The sequence below is a fragment of the Lissotriton vulgaris genome, chromosome 8 (genome assembly GCF_964263255.1).
Source record: "Lissotriton vulgaris chromosome 8, aLisVul1.2, whole genome shotgun sequence".
Taxonomy (NCBI): domain Eukaryota; kingdom Metazoa; phylum Chordata; class Amphibia; order Caudata; family Salamandridae; genus Lissotriton; species Lissotriton vulgaris.
In genome coordinates, this window is record NC_141696.1 from 1,305,203,893 (window position 1) to 1,305,228,656 (window position 24,764).

The 24,764-nt window shown below is 43.4% G+C and overlaps 1 protein-coding gene across 2 annotated transcripts in view; it reads right to left on the minus strand.

Annotated features, from left to right (window-relative positions):
* The window catches only part of ACAT1 (acetyl-CoA acetyltransferase 1), a 174,814-nt gene that overhangs the window by 117,166 nt on the left and 32,884 nt on the right, over window positions 1-24,764 (minus strand). For both annotated transcript variants that reach the window (XR_015299355.1, XM_086935236.1), the window contains exons 2-4: window positions 18,904-18,951; window positions 13,825-13,942; window positions 5,302-5,397 (exon numbers count right to left, since the gene is read on the minus strand). Coding sequence is in view for 1 of the 2 variants with exons in the window: in XM_086935236.1 (XP_086791362.1) it covers window positions 5,302-5,397; window positions 13,825-13,942; window positions 18,904-18,951 (262 nt within the window). In the remaining variant the exon portion in view is untranslated. The remainder of the gene's footprint in view (window positions 1-5,301; window positions 5,398-13,824; window positions 13,943-18,903; window positions 18,952-24,764) is intronic.

A 24,764-nucleotide genomic window follows, 5' to 3' on the forward strand; every position in this document is an offset into this window, starting at 1 on the left:
GCTATTGGATGTGCTTTTCTGCTGAACACTGGGACTGGAGGCTGATGCCATGGACAAATGGAAGGAAAAACACTGTCATCTGGACTAAAGATTCTGCCTCGGATTCACCCCACGACCAGCGGGGCAGTTCCCCAGGACCAGGAACGCTGGTACCCTTGCACCCCCGGAGGGCCAGCGGGGAGAAAGACTGCCTTCTGAGCAGGAAGGAGAGAAATCCAGAGGAAGAGCAAAGGGTAAAGCTGGTGCAAGGAGCCAATGAAAGCAGCTCTCTGCAAAAGTGGTTGCTTTAGAGGCCAGGAGGCCTGAAGAAAGCAGGTTGTATAGGGTCGCCACCAGGAGCGAAACAAGATCAAGATGGTCAAAATCGTCCCAATGGGCCCTAAATTATGGCCGTTTGAAATGCTCCTTTGACTTTTTGCAGCACCAGCAACAACGCGCCTGGGACTCCGCCACTATTTTCAGCCTTACCCCTGGGGTGGGCCAGGGTCCGGGGGGTGCCCCCGAGAAGGTCAAGTAATGAGGGAGCAATGTTGCGCTCCCCGTGAAGGAGGGTGGGGGCCCAGGACGACATCCCTGGGCCCGTGAAGCAGAGGATGATGAGGGAGCGCCGTCGCACCCCTCTGCAAAGGCAGGAGGGGGTCCAGGACCCATCCCTGTGCCTCAATACCAACGGAGGTGAAAGGAGAGTGCCGCTACACTGACCTGCGTGGTCCGCCTTCCCCGCGACCTTGCTGAGGGCAGGAGAAGGCCAGCCACACAACTCACATCTGCCCACTGGAGAGGCCAGACCAGAGTGAAGCTGCCGGCTCCCGGAGCGTTGAGCCAGTGTGCTGGCTGCCCAGCTAGCTGGTGAGGGCAGTGGGGGGTGGGCTCCGTGCACTGCTCTCCAATGATTGTTGATGCACACGAGGGTGCCAGGGTGGGACCAAGCACCCCATGAAGAGTAACGCTTTGCATGGCTGCTTTTGAAAAGGAAATTCAGAGAGGCTCTCCACAGCGAAGGAGAGCCACTGCTCAAAAATGCAGCAAAAGTAAGCGAGAAGAGCCCCAAAATGTCCTCTGGGGCCTTGGCTGCATTACTTAACAAAATAAAATCACTTGTTTTGGCTTTGTAGCGGCCCCAGTAGCACGATGCTAAAGTGCAGAGCTGCAGGACAGCACAGCCTTCCCCCAAAAAGAATTACCATAGTCCCCACCCTACGTTTGGTGGGGTTCAAGAAGAATAACCTCCCCAGTATTTCTTGGCATTTTAAAGCACTCCCCAGGCTGGAGCTTTTGCTCTATAGCTGGGGGTGCAGCGCCCTCCATGGGCAAAGATTATGGTTTCAGTCCTTGAGGACTCAAGTGGTACAATGTGAGTTTTCATGTTGGGACACACCATCTAGTGGTGAACGGTGGCAAGCGACCATGTGTATTTACGAAAATTATGTCCTCTAGGGACTATGTCAGAAATGCATTTTTGTTGAATATTATGATTAAAAGTGTATACTGCAAACACCCTCTTGGGGGGAATTCTATAGTTGCATAGTGATATAATAATAAAGGTGATGCTCTTTAGGGACTGTGGTTAAATTGCATTATTCATATGACGAGTACACAGCCCAGTCATGCATTGACATTTTCTTTTGCGAATGCTTTATATAAATATTGAGACTGACAGCCACTTGTGATCAAAATGTGCATGCTTTATTGCAGTATTAAGTGCCGTCAAGCATGGTTATAGGTAATGTTTGCATTTATTCCTATGATGAAATGCTTGTTGAAATGATGAAGTTGATAGCTGCTCATTTTGGTGCCAGCATGAAGTGCTCTTACTTCAAGTTGTGTTCAATACTTGCAGTTAGGGACAAGATAATGTTTAGACATGTGAGTTGTGGTACCAGGCCCCACTTTGGGAAGGGTAGGAATGATAACGCAATGTCATCCAGAAGTATTTCCATCAGCTTGTGTATATAGTGTGTATTTGTCAATTGCTGCACAGTACACAGTAGTGGGCATGTAATAATGTACTTCTCCTGTTTCAAAAGAAGAAACAGACTGTACAATCATTTATTGAGTGTTAACATTGTGTATCTGTGAATGGAGATCACTAGCCCACACCACCTTTCTGGAGTAGACCTTGAACTGCTCTGCAGCGCTACCCTATGAAAGTCAAGCACTACAATGGGATGTTTGGTTCCCAGTGGAGGACAAATGAAGGTTCATAACTTGTGCAGGCCACACAACTAATGACTCATTTTCCAACAGTATGGAATTAAGAAAGAATTCATTCGAATGGCTAGGGTGAGACTTCTGCTATGGGCTGTATGGCTCCCTGCTGTTCGTCCAGACTTATTTTAGGCATAATCCCTGCCTCCTGACAAACATTTTTGTTGTCTGGACTTTCGAAAGTTGACAGACACTAGCTCTGGGAGCAGGAGTTGACAGCAGGTACCACAATACTGTACTTTCCAACAAAAGGTAGGAACAGCAAGGTAAGAACCGTACGTTCTACAGGGCTCCTTTCCCCATTCGTCCTTCCTCACATGATGCTTCCATTGAGCATGGTTACTTTCTGCAGCTGGGTACAATGCACAGTGTTCAAACACTTTCAACACTTTCCAGCACACTGCATCGCATGCGCATATTTTTCCACCTGCATGCCTGTAAAGTATTGTGGTTTTTGCAATGATTAATGTTATTTTAAATGAACTAAATACATCCCAGTGATTGGATATAATTTTCCTTTAACAGTGCCTGCATTTATCAGCAGAACTGATATACTTTTGATGTTGTAAACAGTACGTAGTGTGATTGCTATACATGTAATATGATAGGGATTTATTTCCCTAACTATTTTATAGGGAGAGTAGTAGAACTTCTCAGAAGAGATCTCTGACCACTCCTAGGACACTTTAAGACCTTCTCCGCACAGGAGCTGCATGAGAGGGCACTTAAAAAACAGGACTAGTGGTAAAGCACTAGCACTCCTAAATAATATGCCGTACTCCATGTTGCAGATCTGAGGATGTATTATAGAAAGTGTCCCGGGGACGCAAAGGGCATGTGCTCCTCCTTTGTGTGCCTCCCAGCACTTTAGTATTACTTTTTTAATACAAATAGCGCCCTAGCTCCAGAGCGTATTCCGTCATGTGCATGGGGACATGGATCTCTGCAAATTAGGGAATCTCTTTACCTCTGTGTCATATTATGGATGTGAGCACAAAGGCAAAGAAGCTGTCTTGAGGAGCACGAAAAAGTGCCCCAAAAAAATGTAGTTGGTACACTGTCAGAGCGTCCCATAATGGCAGTCCTCTGGAGGGGGAAAGCGGGTCCTATGAACCCCATAGACATCCCCTTGAAGGCGGGTGCAGTCTCTTACTGCAACAGCCTGCAAGAGGACACCAATAAGAGGATCACTTAAAAGTGCAGGCGGTTTGCCGCCTGCACAGTGAAACTCAGAGCAGCTTTGAAGCAGTCGCTCTGGATTTCACTTTTGAATGCGCTACCCCACATTCTTCATAACAGAGCACACTTTCCCTGTTTGCACATGGCGCACCTAGTTAAAGGTGCGGCGTGGCGCAAACTGGAAAAAAGCACCCTATTTGTCTTAGAGCTCCAGAGGCCATATTACTTACACTGCGCACCTTCCCCGTTTGCGCCATGGTGCACCTTTAAATGGGTGAGGCCTTTGCAAACGGGGAATGTGTGCCATATTACTGCCAAATACTGTGTAGGGGCAACCTGTCTGCACTTTCAAGAGGGGAGAGAGATCCCATTGCAGGCGGGTGCAGTGTGTGACTGCACCCCTTCACTGGGATGCCTGGGGGCCATGGGTCCCCCTTTTTCCCCCTCTAAAGTGCTGCCCTTAGGAGGCACACTTAGCGTGCCTTCTAAAGGCCTGTTTGCCTCTGCACCCGCCTCCAGAATACGGTGCAGGCGCAGAGGCAAAGTGATTTCCTAATTTGCAATGGGGCCACCCCCCACGCCAATGAGGGGATACCCTCTAAAGATAGTGCAGGCACTACATGTGCGTCAGTGCTATCTTTATTAAAGAAGGAGCAGCACAAGCGTCTGTGGCCCCTTCTGTAAGACCACAGTACTCAGAAGCGAACATAGCAGGCGCAAATTGTAGAGTAAATATCCACAGGTAATTGATGAAGGAATAAGTTTATTTGTACATAAAGAAGCACTCCCTGCATACAACTCAAGTCTCCAAGAGGTTAGCGGTAACTGACTCCACATTACAGTTGCAGCATAGAATACATTAACAACAAACTGTACATGGTCGCGAGTGATGCACAATCAAACAATAATATAACTCGAGACATATGCTTGAATGAAAACACTGGCACGAGTCGGCACGAGTCTATGTGAATGAGTGTGCGAGCAAATACTCGCGCTGAGCATATACTCGCGCTGACTCGTGCATTGGATACACAACACAAATGCCCATTGCACTACCGGGGCACTTTGTGTAATACGACCCCTAGTTTGTGATAAAGTGCTGTCCAGCCCTCAGCACAGATGCTATACTGTGTTGAAATACTTTGATTAATGAAAAGAAATGCACAATGTTTACTGACAGCGTACGACTGCTTCTCAGAAAGGTACCGATATTGCAAGGTAAGATGCAAGCAGGAAATAAGAATAAATTATTCTTCTCGTGCCCCGTTGAACTTAGGCAGACTTAATTTAGACCCAGGTTGTCATCGCTTTCCAGTTCACAAATATGATGCTTCAACCACTATGGGCCTTTCGACTCAAATATGTATCTCAATTACAGTCAGCCAGGGCCCCTTTCTTGTCTCTCTACCCCTCATTAACTTACTGTTACTGCAGCAGGTCCATCTGCTCTCTGGATTTCTATCCTATTTTTACAATATAATAAGAGCACTACCTGAATTTAGCTCTCATCATTCACAGGCCTAACCCTCATTTTTTGAAAAAAAATATTATTTTCTAATAACAATTGATCTTTATTTACTCACTGCTGATCTATAAAAGATCTGGCAAAGCCAATAAGTATGTGACTTGACGCCCACCATTTCTTACTATCAAAACAAAATAGGTAAAAAATAATACATAAAAGGGATAAACACAATTGCCATGCAAAGATCAGGCCTATTGGCATGACCAATGCTTGTTATTTTATGGCCGGCTGAAGTCAGAGCATTCACTGTGTCAAGTGGTTAAGTTAAGAGAGGGAGAGAATGCCCTTTAACCTAGTTTCAGCAGACAAAGGAAAGACAAATAGCAGTGCATCTTCAACCAAGGCAAACACTGCATCGAGCCACACCACATACAATGAGTGACACATACCTGCGCCCAGTAAGGCTTGTCTGGCTGGGGCCTGCCCTTCTCCTGCCTGTAGGACATTGCCCATGTACACTTCTTTAACTTCTTCTTTCGGAATGCCTGCAGGGGGGCAAAGTGACAACTGATTATGAAAGGAGACACAACAATCAGCACGACATTTCACAATCTAGAAAACAGACGTGGCCCAAGATAGCAGAATATTCGGTTCTAAACGTGTATTTTGCTTTGAGCTCAGGTCTTCAACAAACTTTGAATTAAATGGCGCTCCGGTAAAGAACAGTGTGGTCTCTGCTAACTCTAAACTAACAAACCCCTGACTAGTTCTAGGTTTTTAAACATAAAACTTAAGTGGAGCCCCATCTACTGACAAAAAAAATAAGCGGGAGATTGAAGAAAACCTTAGACTCTTAAACCTGTTTTTAATAAATGTTATTACTTTTTTTTAGGTAAACGACGATGTGATAAGAGTGGTAACTCTGCATTTTATCCCCATGTGCTCCACTTCAACCACCCTCGTCCTGTTACCCACCGACAGCCCACCCTCCCCCGGAGTAACCTCAACCTTACCCGCCTTTCTGCAAGTGGACTCAACTACTGGGATACACCCACGTATGGGGGATGTAGTCGCTTAACTTGAAACGCATTTCGTTCCATTCAGACTCCTGTGACGTGTCCAGCCATGACCAGGTCTTCTGCTCCTGCCCACTTGCCAAGAGCTGCTTTTCATGTTGAGGTTGGTGATGCATGCTGATTCACACATCTGCTTCAGGAGCTGTGCTCACCTACACAGATGCAGCTCAAATGCAGAGGAAATGCATTTCGAATTACATCACGGTACATAAACCTGCCTCAAGCAACCCCAGGACCACACATACTAATTTCACTGAGCAAAATAGTTCAGTAGCCACAATGAAATCCCCCACTCCATCAGCACGGAGTGTTTCCTTGGAACTTCAATTTAAAGATTTTAAGAAAGTGCACTCTCGCAGTGGTAAAGTGTATGTTTCAAAGTACATTATCACTCATTGTGCTGTTTATCACCAGGGCCTTTGTTTCAGCTCGGAAATTTTTACCTACTACCATGCAAGCTAGTATTCTGCTCATTAGCTATGCACCCCCTTCAGGTTTGATACAAATTAGAAATCTGCCACTGGTCGCAGGGTCTGTGAAGTGGTGGCCGCGTGATTCTGGAATGTCACTAACAGTGTTGCAAAGTTTTTCAACCATTTCAAGTTTCAGAAACAACTGAAGATTTTGCTTTGACCTCATTCAAGGTTGAACTAGGCTGGTCTTCAGAGTCGACCAAACAATCTGTCTGATGTGGTTTAAGATCCTAATGGTCTTCCAATGAGGTTCTCCGAGTTGATCCCAATGGAGGCCAGATGATGCTGCTGCTGAAGATGGTCTTTTTACAGGAAAGGAAGAGGAGTCAAGTGATTTCAAGGCCATGATACTAAAGTCTTGGGAGCTACGAGACAGAAGCTAGAGCTGAGGAGTTGATAGTAACAGAATGTTATGGTTGATTTATCAAAAGTATACAACAATTAGAACTTCCACTTTACACAACCCACCTTCTATTCCTACTTAGAAAAATGTAATTTAGGGCCAACCCCTTTCTACACTTTCAAAACACCCCATCCTCAACACGATATTAAAGTAACACAATTGGAGTCATCCTAGTACAAAAAGTAAAATGTAATTTATAAAGCCCATAGGAAGAACCTTACAACATAAACAGGACAGAGAGTTAAATACCAAATGACTGAGATTTACAGAAAAAAACAATAAAACCTCAACAGCTTGAGTTTATATGTTCGAACACTTGTTTACAACGGGACAGAATATCCAATGCAGCCCTGTCAACTTAATCTTTAGTAATACATCTAAAAATGTAATTAATCTACTAGTTATCTGAACAAATTGACCCTGCTACACAGGATTACACAACCTCTTTTACTGTTATATTGCATGATGTATGACAAAGTGGCTCTAACAGATTCACCTGATAGAGTTTTAAGTCTGGGCAAGTAAAGTTAAAAGATTTTTTTTTTTAATCCAGCGTTTGCTTTGCAACAACACCTAATATGGAGTTGAAATGGTGGCCTAGTATTTTGTACAGCTGTCACTCTTTCAAAGGAATAAAAAAGCATCAAAAGGGAGGTACGGCAAACCGTGGAATTGTCAAAGCTGGGATTTCTTTTACCACCAAGGCATAGACTGGAGAGTATTATAAACAAGCATTTGCAATGCAAAAGGTCTCACATTTACGAGAGTTTGAGCTATTTGCATTGTAAATAACAATGCCTTTTATTTATGTGCTGTTTTTAAAACAGATAAATACAAGGCATTGTAATTTACAATGCCAGTAGCTCAAACTCTCGCAAATGCGAAACCTATTGAATTGCAAATGCGTTTGGCGCCTTGCTTTAAAAATGTTTTAAAAAGCGTTAGGAGAGAGTGTGTCCTGCCTGCAACAGGCAGGACAAAGCTATTAGAGAAAATAGTGCTCGGAGGCTGTAATTAAAGCCTACAGAGTAACAACACATGTAACAGGGGGTGTCACCACGGGAGGTTACAAAATGAGACAAGGCGGTACTAAGGAGGGACTACTAAGCCTACTAGGCTGCCCAGGCGGGACCTAAAAACCAGGGTGCCAGAGCAGAAAGCACAAAAAGCTAGATAAATGTATATTAACCAGAGGTGGACCCGGTTTAACAGCACTTAACAAGGATGGATAAAGCTGGAGATCATGAGGCATTAGCAAGCAGGGCAGTGGGCCAAGAGGATGGGTTTGGCATACAGTATCAGTTAGAATTCTTCCCATTCTGGCAACTGATGGGTAGGGGATATCGTCCTGCACCCAAAGATATGTGCAACACTAATCCAATTGGTTCATGTCTTGAACATGAATACACCCAAATCTGCTGTTCGAACAGTCATCGCTTTGCATGCTGGGAGTTTTATCTTATGCGTACAACGATAAAAGCAAAACATGCAATTTACAATTGGTTAAAAAGTCAGAACTGGATGAACACATCACGGATGACATCGGTCCACCGGGCAACTCTGCAATCGCCCGTTCTAGGATGGTTCTGGTTTTCCTATTTAATGTGAGAATGATCGTACTCCTGCATATGGGAACGGGCATAATCGTAAATTAATTCCAGTGTGTGATCGGCATACTTTCAACTCAATATAAAAGTTCAGGTAATGGCCCTTATCTCTTGTTTACATCACATTACTGAGAGATCGAAAAGGGTGTTATAAAGGACGGCTGCTAGCCATTGGGCGTCCTGGGGCTCAGGATCCAGCTGAGCCCTTGGAAGAGCTCAGTGTGACAGACGGAGCAACCAGGTTTTGGTGTTTGAGTGTATGGTGGAGAAGCAAGCCTACAGATCTACTGCTAAGGATGAACAGGGTCCTCTCCCTTGTCTGCACAGCCTGGAGGTCCCAAAAATATGTATGGATAAATACAGATGGAAATGTTAAACATAAATATCATAAAACCTGGAGCCCTCGTTGCAACCAAAATACTCCCCATCCCACCTTCCCACAGCTACCATATTATTGGTGACTGAAGGCCCGATCTGACTTTTCAGCCAGCAGAATGTTGCATTCTGGGACATGTAGTTGGCTTTTTTTGATCATTAGTATGGGTTAGATACAAAGTACTGAAGGCTAAAAGCCGTGTGGAAGAGGGTCGCTGGACTTCGGCCTCTGCACCCTGCGGCACTCTGTGCAAACCCCGCTTGGGAGCAGCCAGGTGCCATCATGCAGAGGAGCACAGAGCTCATCAGCTATGTGCTCGCATCCCCCGAGAGGGGTGTACGTCAGTGGATATTACTTGAAGGCGGACATACATAAGCCACAGAACCGAGCACAAAACCACTGTGGTGGAAAAGGCAGGATAAAAATATGCCCGAAAGAGGCAGCCTCCGCACTTTTGTTCGAACCTTTCCTCCAAGTGTTGTGAATGTATGTTTTAATAGAATGGGGGCAGCAATGGGGGATCAAATGCCAGCAACATAATCCTCGGCCATGCAATGATGGAAGGGTCTGGCTCAGCACGTGTAACGCCGGGACATCTTTTCCCGGTCAACGCCACGGCCCAGCTCTTCGTCTCGTCAGAGACTCAGGGGAAGCACCAACGTTAGACCGTCATCACTGGCACTAGTGCTTTCCCGCTCAAACCTAGTGAGTATCTCTGACATAAATAAAACCCGAGCCGGCCATTAACAAACCCTTCAATAATGACTCTGTGAGACATTCAGGGGCTGGGTCTACACCACATGGCCCTTACTTCAGGAAACAGTATTGAAGATACTTTAAACTCTTCAGGATGAAGGTGCCCACGCTGTATTTACAAATAACTGGTGCACCCTGTCACTGCTCAAACCACTCAATGCTGTAGAGGATCTAGCCCTCCAGATATCTGATGGGGTCAATGTGTCTTTCTCATCCTTGGGGAGCTCCATGCGGCCTAGTTGAAGGAATGACTGACTGATAACTGGACTCGCACAGTACTCTCCTGTAGCTAAACGGAGCCGTGTGTGATTCTGGGAGGGGTGCCGCGGACCCCTGCTCTCTGCCATGTTCACCAGGTCCTCCGAGCCCTTCTAAGACGGGTGGTAGATCCTGCTTTTACCTCGTTACAAACACAGAGCCTTCTACTGGCCATAATCTCTTTAAAAGCAAGTTCTCTCAGATAGAAACATTTTAACAAGGAAAATAATCAAAGACCAAACATCGCATCATCAATTCATCAACGCCCCATGAAGCCAGCGTCTATTCACCGCATACCATCAGCAGCATGAACACATTGTGCATGAAACCAACACCACATCACGTGCATGAGCCAAACATTGCCTCGTTAACACAATATGCGTGCCCCCGTGCAGAGGGCGCGAGGCACCGGGTGTGCGATCTGTTGCACCCATTGAGGTCGCGAGATATCGGGCGGGGAGGGTGTTGAAAGCCTCACCAGGTGTACGTGGGCACTCCGGGCTCTACATCTTCTAAAGTCCCAAGGAGTCGGCAGGGGACCCTTCATTTGTAATCCTCAGTGTCACAAGGGCTTTTGGGAAAAACAAAGCCGCGAGTGGTGCGCGCGCGCCTTATGCTTTCAATTATCGCGCCCGTGTCTGGGCACGATAATTGAAACCATATGGCAGAAAATGCGCGTAATAGACACCAATAGGCCAGGGGCGGAGCTATGCGCCCGCCTCTGGCCTATTGTGTGCTACCTTCAAAACGAACACGCAGGGAAAGGCAAATAGCAGGCCGCAAAAGTAAAAACACACGCACAAGCGTGTTCATTTCCAGGGTCCATTTCTGAAACTCGGTCAAAAGGACTCTCGCTGCTCGAACACTGCTGCGCAATGTTACGCTAGGCGCGAAACCTAAAAACACATTTGTTAGGTTTCCTATAGAGATTAGGTAGCCAAAATCTGGTGGAGCCTAGGGGAAGACCTCTGGAATGATGATGATTGTGTCCTTCCTATAAAGAAATTCAAATATCAATGATACTTTTCTCTTGATGACAATGTGGCAGTAAACATCCACAAGATCTAATGAGGTATTTAATCATTTTTCTATTATCACCGCTAGATAAGATACATTCTTTATTTGGTTAAAATAAATATAACAACAAATGTATCACAACTAAAACGGGGGCCATAGTCAACATGTGAAAAACTCCACATGGTTCAGGTCGTAAAGATCCAATATTTATCTTTTGCCCCCAGTACCTTGAAGAAAACAATTCTATGACACCCTTGCCCTCATACAGCCAAAAATAAGGTCACTAACAGCTTCCAAGATCTGGGGTTCATATTAGCGAATTGGGAAATAACCAGACATTGGAAGTCACCAAGAGGTCCTAAAACAACCACCTGGAAAGCAGAGCTCCTAAAATGGGCAGGATGCAAAGGATGAATCCTGATGAGGGAGGCCAAGCGAGGGCTGAGAAACATGGAAGTTGCCAGGGCATGGGAGACCATACTGCATGACCGAATACAACCGGCTCTGGGGGGCCCGGAGGGGAGGTGGGGGGGGGGGGCCGGATGAGACCTGGTGGAGTAAGACCCTGTAACGTAGAACCACCGGCTACAGATGAGACAACTCTATAATCCTCACAGACCTAATCCTCACAGACCTACATCCTAGCCCGACACCGCACAAACCCCCATACCAATCTTTTGCTAGCTGACACATATAGAGCTCCATGTCATATATATCAGTCCTTTATCTAATGATGTGGACTCGCAAGAGGGGAGAAGGGAGGGGGGACACATTGAAGTTACAATCTGTTCTTAAAGGGGTTCTCAAGACAGGGATGGTGATGTCAGTAGCAGACACCCCTAAAGAACCTAGGTTAGGAAATACACTTGAACTGATAACCGGTTATGATATTGTAATAAAGGATCAATAAACATATGTTTTAATGAAAGTAAAAAAGAAAACAATTGAATGCCACCCACGAAAAGAGCCTCTACTGATGCTGCTGGGTCATATTATACATTGAGCCCTGAGGTGGACACGACCGCTTTGTGCACCCCGGGACACAATGGTATTACAGAAGGGGCCGCAGACGCTTACGCTTCCCCTTCTGTAATACTGATAGCGCCAGCGCACATACAGCACCAGCGCAATCATAAAAGGGAGTTCTGTCATTTGCATGGGGGCGTGGCCCCATGCAAATAAGGAAATGACTGCCTCTGCTCCATTGCAAAAACAACAGTTGATGGACAGAATGCAGAACAATGTCATTCACCCCAGTACAGAAATCTGGGCCTAAATCCATCGTTTTTTTGAACTCCACACCACCCCAGTTCAGACATGGCCATATGCAAATCAGCCTTGACCCTGTGCCTCATGGGAACAGTCCAGCCCGAACTGCCAAGCCATGTCTCTCCTGGACCGGAATCAAGCATCCTAGGACCGGTTTCTGGCTATCATCCGTCTTCAGCCAGAATAGCTTGACTCCAGTGGTGTGGAGAGCATGGGACTCACGTCTGAGAATACCCATCCCACTCGGGGTGACAAATGCAAAAACAACAGGCGATGGACAGAATGCAGAACAATGTCATACACTCACCCCAGTACAGAGATCTGGGCCTAAATCCATCTTTTTTTGCACTCCACACCACCCCAGTTCAGACATGGCCATATGCAAATCAGCCTTGACCCTGTGCCTCCATTGCCAAATTGCCAACGTGAGGGCAAAAGCAAACAGGCTTTTAGGAGGCACACAGGATGGACCTCCCAGATATCCACCCGAAGGCGGGTGCAGTCACTGCAGCTGCTCCATATTTCACTTCAATGTGCTGCCACCAGGGCAGCGCGTGTTCGCGACTATCCTGAGTGCAGCGCATTCTGAATAATACACTGCACTTTCTCTGTTGGTGCCTGGCGCACCTCTTGAAAGATGCACCGTGGCACAAACAGGGAAAGGGAACCGTATATATAATACGGCCCCAGTTCTCATTAAGAGTAAATGCTATTGTGATATCTAATAAAACATGCAAGCAACGTAAAATGTGGGTCAAATGGGTGGTAGAAGACTGATATTTTCAATGTGCAACCGAGGACTGGAATGGGTGCGACACAGTTTTTGCCTTGCCTATCAGCTCATGTATGCTGGTGTACTGCTCTCTCGTCTTTGCCTTGCACTACTAAATGTACAAACAGCTGGTATTGTTATTTCTTGTTGGTCTCTCACAAAATCAATAAAATGGTTATAAAAAACCCCTAAAAACATGCAAGCAATTCAAAGTTGCAAAGGCATTATGACTGTCCACTGAAGGAGTTAAAGGTAATGCAATGACGAGTTATAGATTATTCTACATGGTCGGATGACCTTGTAGCACAGCATTTAGACAAATATGAACACTTATCGTTCAGTGGAGATTTTAATATAAGAGTTGAAATATCTGCTGCCCATCTAGTCTTCAGATTAACTGAGAATATTTTACTATATAAGCAGGGAACAGGAGGGTTCAACCAAGCAGTGGAACATACTTTGGAACTTATATTTCATTCCTGTGACTGTGCAAAGTGAGATCTCCCAGAATAATCTCAGAAAGATCACTGCTTGATTCCTTTTGATATTTTAAAAACTTCAAATGTCTAAGTAACCAAATAATCAAAAGCCCCTTCAGGACTGGAACAATATAGCCCCTTATAAGCTTAAATCTAAAATGGATAAATCTGCACTGTGCATTGGATGAAATTGGTAATTTGTGTGATCGACCATTCAAAGGTAAAATCATATGTGGGTGAGCTCAAAGCTGAAAAGGCTTACTGAAATGGCGACAAAAGTATGGTACTTTTGTAGCTGGACTAATTTGATTTGAATATAACTGGTCTTCTGGTTACTCTAGTTGTATGATTATACTTCTTCATTTAGCAGAGATAAACTATGGTGTCCTTTTGATCATAATTCAGTCACAGGACAAATAAAGAACAACAAAATCAAGCAAACACTTTCATCTTGTGGACAATAAAAGTCTAAAATCATACTCATACCTGCTCTTTCAATTGCTGCTTTAATCGCAACAGAACCGAGTTGCGTTGCTTGAAAAGATGAAAGGCTTCCTTGAAAAGATCCTATTGGTGTCCGTACAGCGCTTACTATGACTACTTCCTATTAGAGAAGAAACAAACGTATGTTTATTGAATACCACTGATTGCAGCTGCTTTCTTTTAAAGACCTTCCTCTCAATAAATTTCCAAGTGGAAGTAAACAAAAAATACAACAGACCATTTCTGAAAACAATTTTAAATACAAAAAGAACAATTGATGGACAGAATGCAGAAGAATGTCATACAGTCACCCCACTACAAAGATCTGGGCCTAAATCCGTCGTTTTTTGCTCCACACGCCATTCCAGTTTGAACCCAGCCATATGCAAATCATTCTTGACCCTGCGCCCAATAGGAACAGTCCAGCCCGAACTGCTAGGCCAGGTCCTCCCTGGACTGGAAACAAGCCTCCTAGGACTGGTTCATCAGCCAGGCTAGCTTGACTCCAGTGGCATGGGGAGCACAGGACCGAGTTCGGGCTGGACTGTTCCCACGAGGCACAGGGTCAAGACTGATTTGCATATGGCTGGGCCCAATCTGGGGTGACAAAGTGAGCTAAAGAACAAGGATCGATTCAACCCAGATCTTTGACTGGGGGCGAGTGTCTGGAAAGTCTCAGCACTCCGTCCATCATCTCTTTGTGTTTACCATTTTAAATAAAGCAAAGGATATTCAGTGACAAGATGTACAGCAATATTGAACAGCACACAGGAAATCACTTCAGGAAGCCCCACACTGTACTTGCCTCCATGGCTGTTCTCAGAGCCATGAACCTAAGCTATTGAAACCTATAATAGGTTATTATTGTTGGCATGCAAAAAACACTGAGCAGTTGGGTGAAATTAAAAATGGTGCAAAAGCTCTCAATGGCACTACTAGCAGGCCAAGATGCACAAGTTGCAGACTCGCATTAAAGGGTCAGCTAACGCACCAAACAATCACAAATGGTTCTCACTCTACTTCAAGACCCACTGCCAGGTTTTTTAGAATACCAGAACGTGGAGACTCTCACCACAGATATACTGCTTCCGGTAGAGATGTGTGCTTTATTGATTGCAACATCTAGTAGTTGTGAATGGAGAAAATAGAGTTTTCCTTCAGCAGCAGTCAACAGCGGTTTCAAGAGTGCATTTTAACACCACATATCTGCTGGAGGGCATCTGGCTCATTATCGCTATCCACCTGAATGGAATATTTCAGTGACAGAATGCTTCCAATTGAGTACAGTATTAACCAGCAGAAGGTATGGTAGACATGCCGGAGGCTGCCTCATTAATGCTAGAAAGGGAAATGACTGGGTGGACAGCCTATGCACCTAACATAGAACATAGGGTGAAGGAGCTCACATGGTAGAGCACTGCAAAGTTAACTACATCTAAGCGACGGGCAAAATAAACATGTACACACCTATTTACATTTTCTCTGTGTTACATAGAGGTAGTTTTAAGTAATATCCTTTTCAATGTTAAGGTTATATGCAATATCTTTAAGACAGATTATTACTAATCTTGCCCAGCCTTTAGATGTCCACTTCGATCTGCCGACGTCATTCCTAGTTCACAGTTTTTACCACTGGCCAACAGATTATTGTGATCTGGTAAGTGGTGGACCTGGTGAGTGGTGGAAGAGTGCATCGCTCCACTTGTACGAACAGCACAAGGGTATTGTTTTGTTATGTCCAATTATCGAATAAGTCAGGGTCACAGGGCAAATAATTGAGACAACAGTCTGTGGCCTGCTAGATCTACACTTAAGATATATGCATTGTGACGCATGCATACAGGTCACTCTCTAAGACTCTACAGCAGAAAGGATGCCAGGGGGCAACAGCTGACACTGTGATGGTGGCCACCATCAAACTGTTAGGTCTATCTTCAGCTTTTGACACAGTTAACCATTACCATCTGATCTCTCGGTTATAGAGCCTGGGGATTCAGGGTGCTCCCATAAATTTTTGGGGATAAATTCTAACTCACCGGAATCAATCAGTCTCCTATAGGGAGCTTTAAATCGGAACCCTTCATGTGGACGTATGGGGTACTTCAGGGCTCATCTCGGAGCCCAACGCTGCTCAATTTGTACGTTCGCTCCCCCCCAGCAGCATTAATCAAATCCTTTGGGATGTCTTTGGGATGTCTTTAGTCTACTACACTGACAACACCCAAATAGTGGTCTCCCTAGTGGATAAGAGCACAGAGGCGGATAAGACCTTCTATACCTGTATGAATGCTGTGGGTCGGTGGATGTATCAAAATTCGTTAAAACTTAATTAATCAAATATTTTATTTTGTTTGGCAATAACCCAACATTCTGGACACAGAACATTGTGGCATGAGGAACTCAGCACTTTACCTTCGCAAACCCAGAAGGTAAAAAACCTGGGTGTCTTGATAAAAAACCGATTATCTTACAAGGCACAAGTGAATAGAGTTACGTCGGCCTCCCTCTTCGCACTGCATTCAGTCAAGAAGAATCGCTCAGTTCTTCCTGTCGATCTATTAAAGACTGTTATTATTGCTCTAGTTCTATCTAGAATGGACTATTGTAACAGTCTGTACCAGAATCTACCAAGGAAATCATTGAATAAACTTCAAGGCCTACAAAATGCGGCAACTCGTATGCGGATGAAGGTCCATAGATACAGGTAAGCCTCCCAAGCCATAAACAAACTGCACTGGCTCCCGGAAAAACAACAGATTGTCTTTAAAGGCCTCTGCACAGCCTATAAAGCTCTCCATGGCCTTGGCACTGCTTTTCTCAAAGATGGATTTAGATGGAACCACCCAGGAAGAAATCTTTGCTCATGCTCAGCAAGATATCTGGTAGCGCCCACCTACAGACTTGCCACTTGGGGAGGTAGACGCCTCGTGTGTTGCATGGCCTGGAACAGGAATCAGTTACCGTTGGAGGTAGAAATGGCCCCCTCTTCATTTAAGTTTAGGAAGGACTTCCAGACTTGGCTTTTCAGGCATGATTAGTATTCCTGTTTTGTCTCCTGTTTATTATTTCATCTGTTTGTTTTTTCAGTAGCGCCAGGACGCCCTATGGCATTTGTTAGTGCTTAAAAATTAATAAAATCAAGCAATCAATCACACACACTACCCAGTGTGGTGGAAGAAGATTTTGTTGGAAATGACAGACAAAACGGACTGTCATTACATGACTAGCACATCATACTCTTACATCCTGATACCTTGCAAAATTAGAGAGAACTACTGGCAGCGAAGGGAGAAATAACAACTGGGGCACGCCTGCCCTGGCTTGTTTATCACCACTCACTATTAGACAACCCTAATTAATAATATTTGATTCCCTTCCTCTAGACTTAGTCTTCATGCCACATGGTCCTCCAGAAAATTGTGACAAGACAACAATAGTAAGAAGTCTACCGGCACCTTCAAATGCACTTTGCCTTTTTTTAAACTACAATTCTAATTAAATGTTCCTTTTCATTTTTTGTAGTACAAAGTTCACCGCTTCCTTCAAATACAGGCAGTCCTGGTGATGATGCATTAACGGTTGAAACATTGTCGACATATACGGAAAACTGAGCTTTTGTTCTGGATTTAATCACTCAGTGACATAAAAACTTTGTATTTAGAGTGCTAGTTATCATCAACGGATAGGGCTCCATTGTAATGTTTTTATGCAGACTTTATTTTTTCCTCTATTTATCACAGTGTGAGCATTTAGGAGTAAATTAGATGAATCAGTAAATATTGCACAGTTGCTAAGTGTGTTGTCTTGATCTCGTCTTCCAGCTTTCATGAAAATAATATTACTTTGTTTCACACAAACTACTAAATTGTTTTGACTTTATGTAGATACAACAGACCGTGTAAAAACACAAGAAAAAAGTTCAATCCTCGTGGGAGGTTACAAATGCAGACAAGGCGGTACTAAGGAGGGACTACTAAGCCTAGTCATGAATCAAAAGTAAACATTTAGAAAGAACAGTAACAGGAGTCAATTGAAAAGATGGCCATAAAATGGGCGGAGCTTCAAGTCCATAGCTGAATACAGCACATGAGCTGCCCAAGCTCCCTTTAAAGAAAGAACATGTTTCTTAAAAGATGCAAATGGTGTTTTTTTCTAAGTTTTACATTCTTAACTATATAAGAAATATTGCGCTCTTCTTTTTACTGCAGACAACCAGTCTAGTCCAGTACTTACTATTTTCAAGAAAAAATTGTTTGAGAAAACATCTTTTCACACTAACTGTGCCAAAATAAAATGTGATTAGAAAAAAATACACATTAGGTAATGTTCAATATGATCCTCTGTGGCCATCTTGGGGTTCTGGTGACATTTACAAACCTCTTTGCTTTCAGCCTAGTGGCTTTTGATGTTGATGTCATCAGAGCTCCTTGATGGTAATTTTGGATGACACTACAGCGTTACTCCTTATGTATTCTCTCTTTACATATATGATCCTGTTGCCCTCAAGAAGTTCTGATGAAATTTGCAAACGTCTTGGCCTTCACCCTAGTGGTGTATGATGTCACCAAAACCATTTGAAGATCATCTTTGATGATATTACATTACCAGCTATCTGTCCTTCTGTGCAAATAGATTTGTAAGACTCTTCAGACTTAAGAACCGTATACAAATGGGATTCCTGACTTTTTCTGAAAATGCTGCACATTTTTGTTTATTTCATTGTATTATAAAGATGAGTATTCTCAATATACCATGAAAGGTTTTGCAATGAGAACAATGTATTTTTGCTGCAGGCATTCTGGCCAAAGAAACAAGGTCAGACTTCTGAGAAGCTGTTCTGCTTATCTAGATGCCATCATGTACGCAGTTGTTGAATCACAATAGACTTTCTTTGACAGCAAAACCTAAATGGTGTAATTTTGAACGATTCTCAATTTTTGGCTTTCAAAGCATATTACGATAGTCTAAAATGGTGGTAATGTTACTGCCTGACGGGGCGTGTGCTAAAGTGAGAACAGAGTACTTTTCATCTAATAAAAAGAAACTTTTACAAATGGAGCATGTTATTGCAACTTTACTTACGTTACAAGTGCGTGGTGCTGCATAGCCTCTGTGGAAATATTTCAGGACCTAAGAAACAGAATGGGTGTCAGTTCCCAGCACATTAGTAAAGAGTTACAACCACTGTCTATGACAAATGCGTATCAATTAAGACATCTAAGCTTTGAAATACATCATTTTTATTGTGAAGAAAGTTACCCTTGACATTTCTACCCTCAAGTACTGGCAACCATCCTAACATACAAGGCAGCACACCAGTGCTGTGCCTGACAATCCGACAGCTCTCCAGCATTAGAGTTCGAATTTCATGTCTGCCTACAGGCAACCCAAATTATGTGGGTACTAACACGCAAAGAGTTCAGGTAAAAAAAAAAATACACATTGTTTACATGAAAATTCCTATTGAGACATATATCGCATATGATATAACTCCCATTACCGACACAAACCCCAATCAGATCTCACAGCAGATCTAATCCTAAACTGGGCCTTCACCTCAGACACACTCCTATCAGCTCCTCCACTGCAAAGATGACCCCTTCTGGACTGCTCCCCCAGATCTGACTCCACAGCCCTATGGTAGACCGTTCTAGGCCATGGATGTGTTAGTGTTAATTCTAGTTTAAATATTCGCTTAGTAATATGAACATTTAGCAATTAGAAGGACAATGCTGTGATGTACAGAACTGTGTTTTCTTGCCATAGACTAAACTAGGCACCAATGAAACCTCGGAACCATCTTATGTTTAGGAGCCACTAAATCGCCATATTTTCCCTTCTGATTGACACCGCACGCACTAAAATGTGCACTGATGCTAGTGCAGATATGCTGTTCCTGAATTGCCTCGAGGAAGTCCTTTAGTAAAATTGTTGCTTTCCAAGGTATCTTCCTGGTCCTCCACTGTAGGTGTACTCACTCATCAGACTGCTATTGTATATGTAACTAGATTTGTGCCAACACATTCCAAGACATTCGGTCAGAGGAGATTCACAAATATATTCATTGAAGAGGACAGTGCCAGGATGTTTGTATTATATGACGGTTTTATAATGCTGTATTATGATTCGAGAAGATGTTACTACATGTGCTCGCCCTTATTCTCACTGTGTGATTGTCATTGCTTTCTATGGTGAAATTGATTATACAAGTATGTGTTTTTGAGGGTGAGCCACAACTTTATGCCTTTCTTCTGTATATCTTACCAGATTCTCCATTGATTTGCTGCATATTCTGCACTTAAACTATTTTCAAAATGTTGCCCCTGTTGCATCTATTTTAATCGCTTTCTGAGCTTGAGTATGACTGAAATATTATGTTACATTGCTTCCATGGGACGTGTGATTGCTCAATGATTAAAAGTTGAACCTGGCCCTTTTTGCAGGGTCAATCCCAGTGTTTTGCTTTCTGTTGCTGAACCCATTTTGGTTGACTCTACACGCTTTTTCTCCAGCAAATCAGTGATAAAGTGGTTGTGCTCTCTTCTCTCAAACAGTAAAATTGCCCTACACCTAATTAGCATATTTAATTTACTTGTAGGTCTTTTCCAAATGGTATTACACTCCAGAACCTGTCAAATAAATGCTACTATTGGGTCTGCAGCACTCATTGTGCCACCCACTTAAATAAGCCTTTTAAAACATGTCTGAGGCCTGCCATTGCAGCCTTTAGTGCAGTTTTAAACAGCCATTCCAACCTTGCAAAATAAACCTCTTGCTGGCCTAAACCTTCCTCTTAAATACGTATACATCACACCTAAGGTAGGCCCTAAAGGCTCATAGGGCAGGGTGCATTGTATTTAAAAATTAGGAAATGAGTACTTCAGTTTTACATGTCCTGGCAGTGAAAAACTCCTAAAGTCGTTTTTCTTTGGTGTAAGGCACAGCTTTTTCGACAATCATCATTTTGCGACACGGTAATGTGAGCGAGCAAGCCCGAACCACCTAAGGGGGCCAATTTTAATCCCAATCCAACCCTGGGTACACGAGAGAAACGCATACCTCAAGTCTCACACGTTAAGAGTGAGACTCGAGTATTTGGAGTGTGTGTTCAGCTCTCAATATAGTTGAGGAAATCTGTGCAGCAATTTGCTGATGACTTATCAATAGTTCACAGGGAAGATTTTATACAAGTTCTAAATGAGATAACAATGGTATTCAAGTCATGAATGCACCTGCAGACTCATCCATACTGGCTGCACATGGATATTGCAACACAAAAAGATGATGGACGGAATGCTGAACATTGTCAAACATTCACCACCAGTCACAGATCTGATTTTTTTTTATTTAACGATATCTAGTATTGTTTACTGCTGAGCAAAACAGCAACACAAGTGAAAATTAAACAAGACTCACAGCCATTCCCCAACACTTGACATGTAGTAATAAGTTATTATAGATCAAACCCCATAGAAAGAAATCATGTACATTAGGTCTGAATACACCACAGCACTGGTAACAGGAGTAACCTCACCTTGTACTCAGAAGAAAAGTCTTGTTTCCCCCCAACAAATTTAGTCAACAGCATCCCCCCAAACCTGCAGATCATCTTCCACTTTATCATCATGTCTACATTTTACGGAGGGGTACTTCCTCCGCCACTGCCTACTCACACACATCCCTCACCCAAACGTCGAGAATAGACCCAACCTGCCCCATCCAGGTAAATGTGACTCTCCTCTTTGCAAACAACAATAGCAAATGCTAAACTTTTTATTCCATCTTTCTGCCTTTAGGCTTTTTAATATCGCCCAACAGGCAAACAAACGGGTCCAGCTCCATCGCAGCACCAATGAAAATGCTGGCCACCTGCCTCACTACAGATTCCCAGGCAAGTTGCAGGAACAACGTCACCTGTGCCTGACACTGGTAACGTTTAGGCCTGATGGAGCAAGGTTTTACACGTAAAGTGACTTGCTTGTATTCAACCCTCGCAATAATAATATTAATGTACTAACTAACATGTTTTGTCTTATTAAAATTGCATTACACGACACATTAGATATCTAGGGGAAGCTTGCCAATGTGCTTTTACTATCTATAATCCGCTTACACTAAAATGGCTGCTTCTACGCGGGATTTTCTACTGCGCATGCATCTGTCATGCCCACGTGACATGCTTGGTGCGAAAAATGTTGCTTCTGCGCAATAGAACTAAGATGGCTGTTATGTGTCCTGATGTGCAATAAGCTTGCATCGCTGCTTTGCTAAGCTATTTGTTTATTTGTTTTTTGCTTAATATCTAATGCAGTAGCTTCAATAAAATAATGGGAATAGAGTAGAAAGAAATGGCATACAGTGCATTCATTTATTCTGTGTTTCTAAAACTGTTTCTTTTCTATTTTTTCATGTTAACAAAATTACGGCCTAAATGCTTTGCTGAACTCCACCTTTGGAGAAACTGCGCCTGTGTGACAAATGTCCTGAAGCCACAGAAGCTGTAGCCTTGAATCATGGCCAAGACGGACATGGAACGTGGAGAAGAGTGAACCCCTTGCCTTGCTGAATTGATTAAATTGTTTAAACAGATCACAGATACATTTCACTACCGGGATGAATAAAGAACATGGGTAGATAAAGTTATGGGAGGGAACGACTTGAATACATGATTGACAAGTTGCTTCTAGAAAAGTATGGTGTGATGGCTACTCCTCGTTCTTTATCCAATAAAATTGTGGGATTCACACATTTGCAACATTTGGGGGTGGTACACCGACCTGAAAAATAGTATAACTAGGGTAGGCTTAGTTAGTTAGTTTGTTCGACTTGTCCGAAAAGCTGACCTGTCACTGACCCAACGCACTCAATAGGTGATCGGGAGCAAAGTTGCTGGCGGAGCACTCTGTTATAAGATTCGATAACCCAATCGGGGTTCTGGGCAGGAGATCGATGACGCAATCTGGATTCGACTGTTAGCTGCAGAGAGGGTTTACAATGCTGGCGTTTTGAACTTTAACTGTGGTGCTGGTCATGGCCTGTGGTGGTACAATCCTGATCCAATTTGGTCCGTAACCTGTCCTGATTCTGGCTTGCACCTGTTGTTTTTTTCTGCTGGCCCCTGTACTTTGGGATTATATTTCTTTGACTCTGCCTATGACCAGGGTTGGTCATCACACCGAAATAGGTAACTATTAAGTGTGGGTTTGTCATTGTACTGTTTTGCTTTTTTCTCTTACATACTCTGCTCAAATGTTTAACAACAATTTCTCTCCAAGTTATTACAAATGTTTTTTTAAAATCTGCATTATTCTAAACAGAATAAGAAATTAATTTGAGTTTCATGTTTTATAAAAGTCTTTCAAAGATTTACTTAGATAAAAAATTTAAACCTTTCCCGAGTTTGTGGTTATTTATGAAATGCTAAATGTTATTATTGCTACCTATTTTCTCTCTAATCTATTGATCCTTTAAGACTTTAGGTATTGGAGACTTGGATTGGTAAGATAAATTATATAAAAAAATCCAAATGGTAAAAAAAACAAAAACTATTGATTTGAGTGTAGGTTTACCTGTTTAATGTATATATATTCATATGGGCCCAGGTGAGTATGTTGAGCAGGTGAGCCTGCGCTCTATCAGGCCTACTGGGGTGAATCTGTGAAGCAGAACCAGAGTGATATACGTATGGTGCAAGAAATTAAAACAGATCAACTTAATACACTATGGAAGCAATCCCATCCCGGGGGGTTGGGGGAGCCCTCCTTCAGGCCTCTTCATTCATGCCCTTTTGGATACCTCGTAGTGCTGCTCCGCTGCTTTTGGAAGCTAAACATATTGAAGCTGGTGCCATTTTATTTAAATGTGCTATCTTTCTCTGATGTTTTTCCATGTTTATTATTTCCTTGTGCATTTATTTATGTGCTTCACCACATTTGTCTGCTCAATATTAGCTAGTCTTCAGACACTGGTCTACACTCTCTTCATGATTATCCATGCCTAAAACTCCCTCAGCAGTTCTGTGCACAACGTTACCTTCCACACGTTCTCCCATCACTAATTGTTGCACCCTTTCAGTTACTCTTAGCATACCCATGACTATTTAAAGTGTGCTCAATGGGATATATTAAGGCCAAGCTTAGTCCACAACCTCAGTTATGCTCTCTGCACTCTACCCCACATAGTGCTCCCATCAACTGGGTCACAAGTGCTGACCACCCATCCACACTTGCTCGGCTGCGCACCCTCCCCCCACTATATAAACTGGGCCATGTGCACTTCCCCTTTTGCCCCTATATAAGCTGAACTGCACATGCTTTCCCCTCTGCCCTTGTATAAGCTGGGCCACACCATCTTCCCCCTCTGACCCTATATAAGTAGGGCTGTGTATGCTTACCCTTCTTCGCTCACATAATCCAGGCTGCTCGCATTTCCCCCTCCGCCCCTATATAAACCGGGCCTTGCAGGTTTCCCTCTCCGCTCCTATGTAAACCGAGCCACTTGTACTCACCTATTCCGTCTGCTCCAGAACACCAAGCTCATGTAAGATACTTTGAAGGAACTGTGAACGACGTTTGTGCGGGGAGTTCACAACAAAAAGAAAACTTTGAATCTTCTGCTTGTTTGCTATGACTTTTGTTACGTGCAGCAGGATTTAATGCACACTGAAACGATCTAAAGAGCACTGCATTGATTGATCCGCAGTTCAAAGCCACAGAAGCCGAGACTTAGGCCTACATTGCGTGCCTGCTAATTAGAATTGGTAATTGAACTAAGTCAATTCTGCAGTGACACAACTTGGGACATGGTCTTTTATTTAAGGTGCCAGAGCTACAGTACAACTTTTAATACTCCTATATAGCACCTCGTTCATATTCTCAACGTGTAGCTACCAGATATCTCCTGGGGGGCCTGCAATTAATTCTGTCGCTCTTAAAACAGAGATC